The 13609-nt window shown below is 45.9% G+C and overlaps 1 protein-coding gene across 1 annotated transcript in view; it reads left to right on the plus strand.

The window, feature by feature from the left end:
* Nucleotides 1–9767: 9767 nt before the first annotated feature.
* Nucleotides 9768–13609, plus strand: part of MRPS6 (mitochondrial ribosomal protein S6) — a 71660-nt gene continuing 67818 nt past the window's right edge. Inside the window, exon 1 of the mRNA XM_030202173.1 lies at nucleotides 9768–9935. Coding sequence (XP_030058033.1) covers nucleotides 9891–9935 — 45 coding nt within the window. The 5' untranslated portion in view covers nucleotides 9768–9890. The remainder of the gene's footprint in view (nucleotides 9936–13609) is intronic.

Here is a 13609-nt window from a genome sequence, read left to right on the forward strand (position 1 = left end):
CTTTTTACAATCTGTTTGTGTATTTTTATAATGTATCTTTCATTTTGTTTTTTACAATGTAAGCCACATTGAACCTGAGTCACTCTTGGGCTAATGCAGGGTATAAATGTCATAAATAAACAAATAAATACATACAATATTCAGCATCTCCCCTCTGTATCCTTGTCTCTATTCTCCCCCCATGTTCAGGATCATCTTTCTGTGTCCCTTCCCTCTTCCTGTACTTAGAATCACCCATCTGTCTCCATCTCTCTGAGTTTAGCATCGCTCTTCTGTGCCCTCTTCTCCATTCTCCAGCATTGCCCCTGTGTCCATAGTCCCTCCCTATTCAGCACTGTCCCTCCTTGTCCCTGTCCCTATGCTCCCTCCATGCCCACATCGCTTCTCTTTATCACTCTTCGTGTCCAGCTTCTCCCCTCTATTTTCCCTTTCTCCCATGACCAGAATCTCTCTGTCTCTTCCCTGCCCTTCCCATCATTGCCTGGCATCTCTCCCGCCCTCCCTCCATGAGTCCAGCTTCTCCCCTCCCCCCCCTCGATCCTCCAAACTTGCTGCCAGAGACAGGACATAAGTTTGGAGGACCATGGGGTGAAGGAGGGCAGGAGTGGGGGGATGGGAAGGCAGAAAGATTTTCTACCAGAGGGGAGGGGAGCAGGAGCAGGGAAAGAATGTGGGTGAAGGCTCTTTGATATGTGAGCTCAAGAAGGGGGCCAAATGCATTTGTCACTTGCCTAATATGTGTGACATGTCTACTAAGGAGAAATGTCTCATACATCTGTCCCTACTGGATTCAGGGACAGGTGGTTGCCATAGACACTTTAACCAGGGTCTCTGGTCTGAAATCAGGGACAATCCTGGAAAATCAGGGATGTCTGGTAACCTTATAATTTTTATTTATTTATTTTAGTACATTTATACCCCACATTTTCCCACAAAAGCGGGTACAATGCGGCTTACAAAATTACAAAAAGTCACATATCAATAAGGGTAATAACTGTATTAAACAGGTTCAATCAGGAGGAAGAAGGTGTGGACTGAACGATGTAGCTGGGATATGCCTTCTCAAACAAAAATGTTTTTAAAGATTTCTTGAAAATTTGATTGTCGGCAATCTCTTTTAAGGACCTTGGGTAGACTGTTCCAAGACTTTGGGCTGACATGGGTGATTTACTGATTTAAAATAATGTAATGTGCTACTTCTCACTCTTTTTTGCCTACTTTGCTCCTCGTTAATAAGAGGAGAAATCCAGAAGGAAAAGGGGAGAGGGGGTGCTGGGGTGTCACTCACCATTTTATGGTATGCCACATTGTAGACTTGTTTTACACTTGCAGGAAACTAAAGGGGTCTTTTACAAAGACGTGGTAGAGTTTTTAGTGTGCGCTAAACGCTAGAGACGCTCATAAATATATATTGGCATTTCTAGTGTTCAGAGCACGCTAAAAACGCTAGTGTGCCTTTGAAAAAGACCCCCAAAGTGCAATCAACAAGATGATGCATGGGCAAAGGAAGGAACACGCCAACGCATGAAAGGCAAGTCTAGGGTGGTCTTGGACAGATTCTTTTACTTTGTTGGTTATGAAAGGGTGCATGCGATGCCTCCTTCATTCCCTCGGTGAGTAACTTAAGCTATGAAAAGTACTGAGAAAGGCTTATTGCATAGTCATATTATTCACTCAGTATCCGCTGGCTCCTCTCCTGCTTTAGGTAAAGTATGCATGCAGAACAAACATAGTTTCATTTGGAAAATGTAGTGGAAAATTCCACTCTGTGCAAGCCAAGTATCTGAAAGTAGATGCATTTCCCAATGGCACAGTATGTTCTGTATCATCACAGACCCTCATCAGCTTCATAAGAGCTTGCCTTTGTCTAGACCAGACTCCCTATAAACTGCCAGACAGGTAGCACACAACTTCTAACAGTCTATAAAATGAAGGGAATAATAATTCACGGCTGCCAAACCTCCAGGTTTCTCAAGGAACGCCTTAGGCCAGTCCTGGCTTTTTGAACTCATAATTTAATTTGGTGCGAATGGGAGCAGCAGGATTACAAATAAATGGAATGATTTAACTCTCCAGTAATCTGGTTACTTGGTAGTTTTGTAAAAAAACAAAAAACAAAAAATCAATGATTTCAAGGTATACAAGCGTAAACATCACTGAAAGAATTAGCTCGGGACTGCTAGCATGAGATAATATGATAAAACTCTAGTGACATCGGTGGGACCCGCAAAGTGGCATTATAGCAGTGGTGGGCAACCCAGTTGGGTTTTCAGGATTTCTTCAATGAATATTCATGAGATCTATTTGCATGCACTGCCTCCATTGTATGCAAATAAATCTCGTGCATATTCATTGGGGAAATCCTGAAAATCCGCCCGGGTTGCGGTCCTCCAGGACACAAATTGTTTCAGCACACATCTGTGCAAGTGCTAGAATGCTAGTCTGTGCATAAAACATTTGCAGTGTTGATATTTCTGCACAGACTAGCATTCTAGCACATGTGCAGATGTAGGCTGATACAATTCTGTCTGCTCAGAATTGTGCACAGCAGGGGCGTAGCCAGACTTCGGCGGGAGGGGGGTCCAGAGCCCGAGGGGGCACATTTTAGCCCCCCCTGGTGCTGCCACCACCACCCCTGCCATTGTCACCGCCGCCACCACCAACAACTTTGCCCCCCCTGCTGACGACCCTCTCGACCCACCCTCCCACCGCTAACCCGCCGTTGCCTACCTTTGCTGGTGGGGGACCCCAACCCCCGCCAGCCGAGGTCCTCTTCTTCTCGCAAAAGGCTTCCTTCTGTTTCTGACGTCCTGCACGTTGCGAGAAGAAGAGGGCCTCGGCTGGCGGGGGTTGGGGTCCCCCGCCAGCAAAGGCAGGCAACGGCGACGGCGGGAGGGGGGGTCGAGAGGATCGTTGGCACGGAGGTTCAGGGCCAAATCTATGGGGCCCAAGCCCCCCCTGGCCCCACGTAGCTACACCACTGGTGCACAGCTGTAGGCACTCTTAGCGCAGAACTGTCACCTCCCCAGCTGTCTTTTTTTTTTAACCCATGCTCTTCATGACAGGTCTCATATGCTTGCAGGAAAAAGAAGAGCAGGCATTAAACTCTCAGAGGCGACTGCTCACAGATTCACAATCACATCACACTCTTTGTCCACTCAGAACACTGGCTCCCAAATCCTTCTGCTTGTCTTGAAATCTAGATCCTCATCTGCCCCAGCTTATCTGCACACCCCCTTGCGCTGCCTTCGCTCTGCAGACAACCTGCTTACTTATCCACCCCCTCACAGATTCGATTATCCCCCACCCGTGATTCAGTTTTTAGCTATTTGGGTCCCAAGTTGTGGAACAATCTTCTTTCCCACATCAGGAACCAACCCTCCCTTCCTACCTTCAAACCAGGGGTGTAGCCAGACTTCGGCGAGAGGGGGGTCCAGAGCCCGAGGTGAGGGGGCACATTTTAGCCCCCCCCCCGGCTGTGCTGACACCCCCCCCCCCCCCGCTGCCATTGCCGACACCCCTCCTGCCATTGCTGACACCCCCCGCTGCCGCCAGCACCATCAACAACAAATTTGATCCCACCCTGCCGACGACCCTCTCGAACCCCCCCCCCCCCGCCGTCACCATCACCTACCTTTGTTGGTGGGGGACCCCAACCCCCGCCAGCCGAGGTCCTCTTCTTCCTCTGTTCTATTTCTGAGTCTGACGTCCTGCATGTACAACGTACAGGACGTCAGACTCACAGAAACAGAACGAAGCCTTGCGATCTGCAGGGCTTTGTTCTGTTTCTGTGAGTCTGACGTCCTGCATGTTGTACGTGCAGGACGTCAGACTCAGAAACAAAATGAAGGAAGAAGACTTTGGCTGGCGGGGGTTGGGGGTCCCCCACCAGCAAAGGTAGCAGACGGCGACGGCGGGTTGGCGGAGGGGGGGGGGGGGGTTGAAAGGGTCGTCAGCAGGGGGTCCAGGGCCAAATCTACGGGGGGGGGGGGGCCAGGCCCCCGTGGCCCCATAGTAGCTACGCCCCTGCTTCAGACAAGCTGTAAATACCAACCTCTTTGTTCTCTCCTTCCCCAACTCCTCTTGGGTCCCATTTTCTCTGGATTTTTATGAGTGAACCGCATTCTCCAGGATTCTATATATGGCACTTTAATTTCTGTACAGAAATCAAAGCATATTCTATAACAATGTGTGTAACTTAACCAGCTAATCAGTGCTGTTAATTGGATGTTAACAAGCAATTATCATCACTAATTGGCATTAGGATTTACGCGCACAACTTGCTAGGTGCATTCTGTAACGTGGTGCGCATAAATTCTAAGTTGCATAGTTGAAAAGGGGGCATGGCCATGGGCGGGGTCTGAGCGTTTCTAAACTCTATGCACATTGTTATAGAATACACCCGCTCTGTGCCTAATTTAGGCGTCGGGATTTAGGCCAAGTAAAACGTGGCATAAATGGCCGTGACTATATTTGGTCGCGTGGGGAGGTGCTTGGCCTACTCTTTATACCGCGCAGAAATTTAAGCCTATTCTATAAAATGTAGGCGTACTTTACAGACGCCTAGGTGTGTTTTCAGGTGCTATATATAGAATCTAGCCTTTGCGTAGGCCATAGTGGTATATCAAATCTGTTCAATAAAAGAGCCACGCCTTCTACGCCTCCTCAGACATGGCGTTAAAGCTCCCGTGCTCAGTCTTTAATGGGGAAATTCTACTACTACTACTTATCATTTCTATAGCGCCACTAGACGTATGCAGCGCTGTACACTGGACATGAGGAGACAGTCCCTGCTCAACAGAGCTTACAATCTAATCAGGATAGACAAACAGGACAAGTAAGGGATAAGGACAAAGAGTAGTAAGATTCCAGAATCCCAAAGAGTAGCAAGATTCCGGAATCCCAAAGAGTATCAAGATTCTGGAATCCCAAAAACTACTACTACTTATCATTTCTATAGCGCCACTAGACGTATGCAGCGCTGTACACTGGACATGAGGAGACAGTCCCTACTTGACAGAGCTTACAATCTAATCAGGATTCCAGAATCCCCAAGAGTAGCAAGATTCCGGAATCCCAAAAACTACTACTACTTATCTTTTCTATAGTGCTACTAGACGTATGCAGCGCTGTACACTGGACATGAGGAGACAATCCTTGCTCAACAGAGCTTATAATCTAATTAGGAAAGACAAACAGGACAAATAAGGGATAAGTGAATTACTAAGATAGGAATGATAAAACATGAAAAAAATTGTATAAGCTCTCTCCTAAGCGATGTGACACTTAATTGCATCAAAAGCACCGTTAATTGATGGTTTTTTTGTGCATTGATGCACTAAGTGCTATAGTAACTTCGAGGTGGGTGTAAATATGGGTAGACCATGGGCAGAGCACCAAGTTACATGTAACTTATAAAATACTCTCAGTTACAGCCAGCACCTCCCACTGGCATATGTGAAACGTTGCGCCTAAGTTTTGGCACACCAATGTGGATTTGCACTAGTATTCTGTAACGAGTTAGGCATGCCTACGTGCTGTTATATAACTGGTGCTAAGCGTGTCTCATTGCAGCCTCTAAATTGAGGCAATAGTTTATATGCGGAGGTTTTCAACCCAGTACTTGTGGCACATCCAGTCAGTTGAGGTTTTCAGCATATCCCTATTGAATTCCATGAATTACCTAATGAGTTATAAATATGTAAACTGAATACTTCTTGTTAATCTAATACTTCAAGTCGCAGTCCACCCTCTCAAACATCCTTTATAATAATTTGCACCTCCATCGTTCCATGTCTGGCTGCCTGGGTTTGTAACATCTCCTGACGTCAGCCAGCCTCCAGCGTTCCATTCCCCCTCACTGTCCCGCCCTCGCGTCAAGACGTAATGACATCAGAGGGTGGAACAGTGAGAGGGAAGGGAACGCTGGAGGCGAGCTGACGTCAGGAAGGATCTAACGAACGGAACAGAAGCCAGCGCCAGCCAGCCAGAGAACGTTCAGGTACAAATCGAGGGGAGGCAAGAATCGCTGGAGATCGAGGGGAGGGTGGAAGGGAAGGGGAGGGGAGGGCACGGCAGAGGAGAATTGATGGACATGGATGGGATGGGAGGACAGTAGAGGAGAGAATCGTGGGACACGGATGGGAGGGCAGGGAAGAGGAGAATTGCTGGACATGGAGGGGAGGGGAGGGAAGAATTGCTGGACATGGAGGGGAGGGCAGGGGAGAGAGAAAAAACAAGCTTACATGACAGCCTTCCTAGGGACCATTTCATTGTTGAGGAAACGGCATGGTTCCACTAGTACTAATAAAAATGATTTTTTATTGTAATTTTCTTTACTATTATTACCTCTATTTTATTTATTTATTTGCTGCATTTGTATCCCACATTTTCCCACCTATTTGCAGGCTCAATGTGGCTTACATTATATAGCAACGGCATCACCATTAACAGAGTAAGAGGTTCAGGATATTGTTACAATTAACGTACAAGAATAACAGGTAGGTAGGGTAAATAAAATGATAATACATAACATACAAGTGAGAGTAGGAAAAAAATGTAATGTTCAATAATGATAATATGATAAAATAATCAAATCAGAAGGGATCAATATTGGTTGGTTCTGGTATAGATTAGGAAACAAGTCATTAAGGAGGATTCTTTTTGTAAGTCTCTTTGAACAGGTACGTCTTTAGTAACTTCCGGAATGTTGTCAAGTTGTGCGTAGTTTTTATAGTATTTGGTAGTTTATTCCATAATTGTGTGCATAACTTGTGCATCAAAGCGCTTCCTGCTTATCCTTCGTGTTACTAATCAACATTTCATTCATACACTCATTCATACCAATGACTGAACCCTTCCCCACCTACTTCAACCCCTAGTGTTACAAAGTTGTTAAGCACATCTTCATTAACACTTCATCTGTTGCAATACTGCAAATCTAAGATCTTCCACTGTGTGTTCCCCTGTATTCACTTCTAAAGCCTCCCAATTCTAGTGGGTAGAATCCCTGATGTACGTCTCACTTGCATCTTACCTTTTGTAGCACACTCTCAGCAAGTCACTCAAATCATACGTAAACACTGGGAAATATTAGGCATTCATACTGCTTTTGAGGAACCATCGCGGTTCTCGTATAAACGAGGACAAAAATTTTGGGGAAAAATGAAAGCAACAATAGACGTGTAAGAGATACGGAACAACGGGGCCATTATAGGTGTAAAGGGTGTAGATATTGCGCATATGCTATGGAGATTCAGAGTATAGAGATCCCTAATCAGAAGGGTCTGAGACAGTATCAGTTATTGTCTTATACAGATTGTGAGTCAGCTTTCGTAATAAATGCCATAAAGGGCCCTTGTAATCTACTCTACATCAGTCAAACTGTTAAAAAGGTGAAACACAGAATAGCCCAACACCTCAGCAACATCAGACTATTGAAAATAGATACGTCATTAGTGAAACATTGGCTTAGTAAACAACACACAATGGACGATCTTAGATTTGCAGTATTTTAACAGATGGACTTGAGTAGGGCAGGCAATGTATATTGCAGAGAATGATGCAGGTGGAACAGCGAGTAATACATGATTGGTGAACAGTGACCCCTACAGGACTGAATAAAGAAGTAGAGTGGGGAAACCTAATATGCCATTAACGTAACGCTAACTGCGTGTGTGGAGCTGCAGTAAGGTAATGACGTCACTTCCTGCATTCAGTGGAGGGGACCATCACGGCAGAAGCCACAGAATAGTGTACAAACATTAAGGTGAGCACAATTTACAAGATATTTAACGTTTAAGTGTGTATGTATGGGACCAGGGGGAGTAATAGCTTCTGTGTCTTATTGCTGTGTTTAGAGTCGGAGCCCCTGACGATGCCTTGTGCGAAACGCGTAGGGCTTGGACACAGTCATAAGGAATCCTTAGCGGGAAAAGACAAGCCATAGAAAGCTGTTCACAAACAGCGTTCGTCAAGACTTTGGTTTGGACCTCGTTACAAAGAGAAGGCGGAGCAGCGAATGCACCACTTAAAGAACTGTTACGGAAAAGTTCAGTCGATAAGCGGCATCTAAAATTGCAGTGGGGGCACACTGCGACATTTTGACAAGAATTTTGGACTGAAAACAGACAGTTGTTTGTTTAAGAACGAAGATGTACTTAACAACTTTGTAACACTAGGGGTTGAAGTAGGTGTGGAAGGGTTCAGTCAACTTTGGTATGAATGAGTGTATGAATGAAATGTTGAAGGATAAGCAGGAAGCGCTTTGATGCACAAGTTATGATAGAGGTAATAATGGTAAAGAAAATTACAATAAAAATCATTTATATTAGTATTTTTGAGAGAGTGGACTGCTACTTGAAGTATTAGATTATATTGAATTCCATGGGGCTATCCTGAAAACCCCAACTGGCTGAGTGTGCTCCGAGGACTGGGTTGAAACCCCCTGGTTTATAGAATTACCTCCAAAGTCTTCTGTCTGCTTCGGGGGCGGAGGGGGGGGGGGATAGCTACCAGGCTTGTTGCCACTGATTATAAAACACTGTGTGTATCATGTGATATGTGTCTAACCAGAAGCGGAGCCAGGTTGACGGCGCGGGGGAGCGAGAGGTGCCCGAGAGCAGACTTCCGCCAGTGCCAGAGCACACTTTCAATGCAACACATTGAAACAAAATAGGCGCCAGAGCTGGCAAAACTCCGTTTGGGGGAGCGTCCGCTCCCCTGGCACCCCCCCTGGCTACGCCACTGTGTCTATCCTAAAGCTTTGCGCAGGGGTTCTGCGCAGGGCTTGAGGGGGTACTTGGGGGTACTGAGTACCAGCACCTTTTCCATTGCTAAAATTGACCCATGTTCCCAAAGTTTTAATGAAAAAGCTCAGGCTCTACACACCAATTCTGTCTTGTCATAAATTCTGTGACTGGTTGCCGGGGGCCTGGCTATTGTGGGGGTGGGTCCCTCGGTGATCACCCCACCCCTGAAGGGTGGCCTGTCATTTTTCACTAGAAAAAAATGCACCCCTCATATGAATCTTGCACCTACAAAATTGTGCACAGCCACCTAATGTGAACATCTGCGCAAGCTTTCTGCATTGGTCCCTGAATCAATAAACCCAGGTAAACAAGTTCTGTCCTCGACACTTTAACAGAACAGTTTATGTTTACTTCTGCCTTGAGGGCGTTCTATATTTTGCTGCAAAACACAGGACTTCAAGTTGCAGAAAACTTTGGGTGACCTAACATAAATAAGCGATAGCCAGAAGCATATGCATCAGATATATTCTACAGGGCTGACCCTACCACCAGCGGTCTGCCTAGAGCAGTATGCTTTCGGGCAGCAGTGATAGGAGCAAAAAAGCCTTTTAAACGTCACTGTCACCATTCTAGAGCACGAGCACACTCAAGACCTGCCAAATCCTGTCCCAACAGATCACAGTATGCATGCGCTGGTACTTACGCTGAATAATGTGCCAACAGTGGCTTTTAAAAGGCTTTTGTTGACTGTGCTAGTGCTGAAGTGCAGCCTCCCCCCCCCCCGATACTCTTTGAGCAGCCCCGATATTGTCGTATAGTAAAATTCATCATTTGCACAGGTCTATCAATCATGCATATTTGGCCAGTTAACTTAGTTAAGAAGCCTTGCTGAACGGGCCGCAGGAAGCTCCAAGCCGGCTTTCATATGATCTCAGCACCCAAAACGTCAAGAGCCCTAGGCTCCGAGGGGAGGCGTGGCCACCTCGCTTCTTCTCAGTGCGCCTGTGCGACTCCGCCTCCACGCCTCCTTTAAACTCTCGGCGTTGGGGTGCCTTTGCCTTGCCACTTGCCAGTTCAATCAGAGATAGACTGTTGGTTTCCTGGAGACGCGTCAGAGAGACGGAGCTCAGTAGCAGAGAGATGCCACGATACGAGCTCGCGCTGATCCTGAAGGCCATGCAACGGGTGAGCGGCCCATCTCGCGCGAGTCTATGCACAGCTTGGGCTGCGGGTTTCCAGGAATACAGGGGCACGTCATCTTCCCCATAATGAGGCCAAGTAGAGCTAAGCGTGCAGGGGGCGGGCACCTACCCGATTGTCACTCTGCCCGGAGCCTAGGTGCCAACGTTTGAAAACGATCGGGGGCGCCGAGCACAATACAAACTGCTCCTCCCGGGACGTAATGAAAGAATTTGCTCAGCATCTACTGTACCTACAAAAGTTGGCTCCTAGGTCCCCGAGCGCTCCCTGCAGGCAGTCCTTGGGTATAGCACTCATCCTAGCACGGAGCTCCTAGTGCTCTGTGCACCTTTGTATAGAACCCTGTGGGGTAGCTCTGCACTGGGCATGTTGCAGGTTGGGATTCCTGAGTAGGCTGTATGAACCGATTCCTAGCCAGGTGCCCGGCACGTTTAACTCCTTAGTGTATTGGTACCAGGCAGGATCCTTTTGTTCGTAGGTAGAGCAATTCATAGCAATGGACCTGGTATTTCTGATTTGCATGCTTGTTCCCTCCCCGCTCAAGTCAGCTTTCAGTATATAGCAGATTGTCCTTAAAATCTCTCCTTTTTATAAGTATTGCAACGCAAACACTTTCTTTTTATTATTATTAGCATTTGTATAGCGCTACCAGACGCACGCAGCGCTGAACACCTGATACAAAGAGACAGCCCCTGCTCAAAAGAGCTTACAATCTAAATAATATATGTAAACAAACGAGTTTTACAAGGCACGGACGGTACCCGTGAAAGGCATCCGAAGCTGTTCTAACAGCAGGCATCATGGAGACTGTCTGTGATGCATATTCTGGAGATTAGTGGAAGGACAGCTCAGCTGCCTTCCCTTTGGCTATGCTCACCTGCAGCCGACTGAACGATTTTACACAGTGTTCACTAGGGCGTTAGATAAAATAACTGCCAGGGAGAGAACCAGTTTAAGAATTGCGGCCTGAACTCGAATCGTTTAAATGGGCTATAAATCCATTGAAAGGGCATTTTATTGTTTATTTTACCCAAAGAAGGCAATCTGGGTATGACTGGAAAGTAAAATGCTGGGTTTTTTTTTTGTTTTTGTTTTATCTTATGCCAGTTCTTCAAAAAATATATTTCAGCTTTTAACGATTATTTGCCTCAACAATGCTTTACACAGTGATATATTTAAATGATGGTAGATTAAGACTTGCATGGCCCATCTAGTCTTCCCAGAAAGGTGGCTAGGGTTGTATGTACCTGTCAGGTTACCTCCCCGTTTGTTTTTTTTAGTTGTAACTGCAGTTCTGTGCAGGTTACCTCCCCCCACCCCTTTTTTTTACATTTATTCTATCCTCTTGCCTTATTTATTCATTGCGCTTGTATCCCACATTTTCCCACCTATTTGCAGGCTCAGTGTGGCTTAGTACCATGCTGGCGATCGCCAGTTCCGGTATGACAAATACATAGTGATATCATGGTAGAGATCATGTGTGACAGACACATTATGGAATCAAAAAGGAGGAAGAGTTATGTCCATTTTGAGTATTAGAGTCCTGGTGTTGCAAGGCTCAGGCATTATAAAGAACCTTGTGTATTTAAAGTTAGACGTTGAGTGATAGTATGTGTGTGTGATTTATCTTGATGTGAAGGAAAACAAAACGCCTCCCTTCACAGTTTATGCATTTAAATGTTGAGTTTATTCTGGAATACTGCCAGAACTGTGTTTGGTTTTGGATATAGCATTAGCTAAACTTAGACTGGTATAGTAGTGGAGTGAGGTTTGCTAAAATGGGAGAAGGTGGCTCATGACAGATCCATTTATTTATATATATATATATAGAATCTTCCTTTTGGTGGCATCCCTATGGGTAAGGAGGTCCACTCAATACTAGGGCTGTGTCCTTTGTTTCATCTTTTAACAGCATCTGGTTTCTATGGGGAGAACAGACCTTCCCCCCCCCCCCCCACCCCCATCCTGAAGCGTTAGTCTCAGACCTCATAGAAAGACTGACAGTGTTCTAAAAATAAACTTATTTACTGTAAATTTCAACACAAGAGGCTTGGCACATGGTTCACTTTGTCCTTGTTTTAACTTGTATATCTTGCATATTTTTAAAAATGTGTATGTTCCAGTTATAACCTGCAGTGCTCATTGGGAACTTTGACAAAGGGTTTCTCCACCCCCCCCACCCCCCCCCCCCCCCACTTGAAGACAAACCCAGAAATGAGAGAATTTGCAGAGATGCCAAGTTATCTAGTTCCAGGCTGGAGATTTTGGGACAGTTCTGGTTTTGAACTTGCATCCCAAAGCAGTATGGGATTTGAAGTGCCTGATCCTGCTCATTGAAATCAGTGCACCAGGATGAGGTGGTCAGAAACCAAGGACTGTCCCAAAACCTCCAGCCCGGAGCTGGTTGTGTTGTCATCTCTGGATTTGCTCACTCAGCATGGGGGAACTGTTCAGAAAATAACTGGTAAAAGTTAATTGATTTTTCGTTCTTTCAAAAAAGTACAGAGACCAGGGGATACTCAATAAAATTTTATTGAAGTACTTTTAAAAACAAATAGGAGGAAATAGTTTTTCACTCAAAGAATAGTTAAGCTCTGGAGCTCGTTGCCGGAAGATGTGATAATAGTGGTTAGAGTATCTGGGTTTAAAAAGGGTTCGGACGAGGTCCTGGAGGGAAAAGTCCATAGTCTGTTTTGAGACAGACCTGAGGAAGCCACTGCTTGCCCTGGATTGGTAGCATGGAATGTTGCCACTGTTTGGGTTTCTTGTGATCTGGATTGCCCACTGTTGGAAGCAGGATACTGAGATGTACCATTGGTCTGACCCAGGATAGCTGTTCTTATGTAACGGAAATAAAGTTGCAATGTTGCCCCCTGACATAGTAGGCTTGGCAACCCACTACATAAACTGCTAAACTCCATAAGTAAGGAGACAAGAGCTTGCATTCTTCCTGTCCAAGCTTCAGCACTAAGGGCCAGATGCACTAAACCTAACGAGCCCACAACTTGCGTTTTAAACTGGTTCCAGCCAGTTTAAAACGCAAGTAGTTTACCCGGGGCATGCACTAAGGGCATTTTCCCTGCCACGGTAGCAGGCAATGAAAACGGAATGCAAATTATTCATAAGCTATTATAATGAGCTGCACTACCGTTGTAGCCCATTATAATGAGATGCACTACCGCTTTTCCGATTCCCTTACCGTAGGAACCCTAACGGGAGGTCTGCATCTCTCGTTAGGGCTCCTGTGAGGGAATCGGAAAGGAAAAGGACCCCCCAAAAAAGGTAAAAAAGAAAAAAAAAAAGCAGGGAGCGCATGTGAGGGGCGTCCTTTATGGAAGTACTCTCCCTGCACTTGTGAGAGACGTCATTTTTTTTTTTTTCGCCATTTTTCGCTCTGCCGTTTTTTCCCCCCTTCTATTTTGTCTTCGCCATGCCACTTACCCCTCCACAGCAAAATTTTCTATTTTCCTGGTTGCCGGAGAATCAGGACGTCCCTTTCAATTATGCACCTCTTCCTGGTCTCTTCAGCCAATCAGAGCGTGTTTTGCTGACAACAGCCAGCTAAATCCGCTTTGATTGGCTGAAGAGACCAGGAAGAGGAGGTGCATAATCGAAAGGGACGTCCTGATTCTCCGACTGGCAACCGAGGAAAATAGTGA

Source organism: Microcaecilia unicolor, chromosome 4 (assembly GCF_901765095.1).
Source record: "Microcaecilia unicolor chromosome 4, aMicUni1.1, whole genome shotgun sequence".
Taxonomy (NCBI): Eukaryota; Metazoa; Chordata; class Amphibia; order Gymnophiona; family Siphonopidae; genus Microcaecilia; species Microcaecilia unicolor.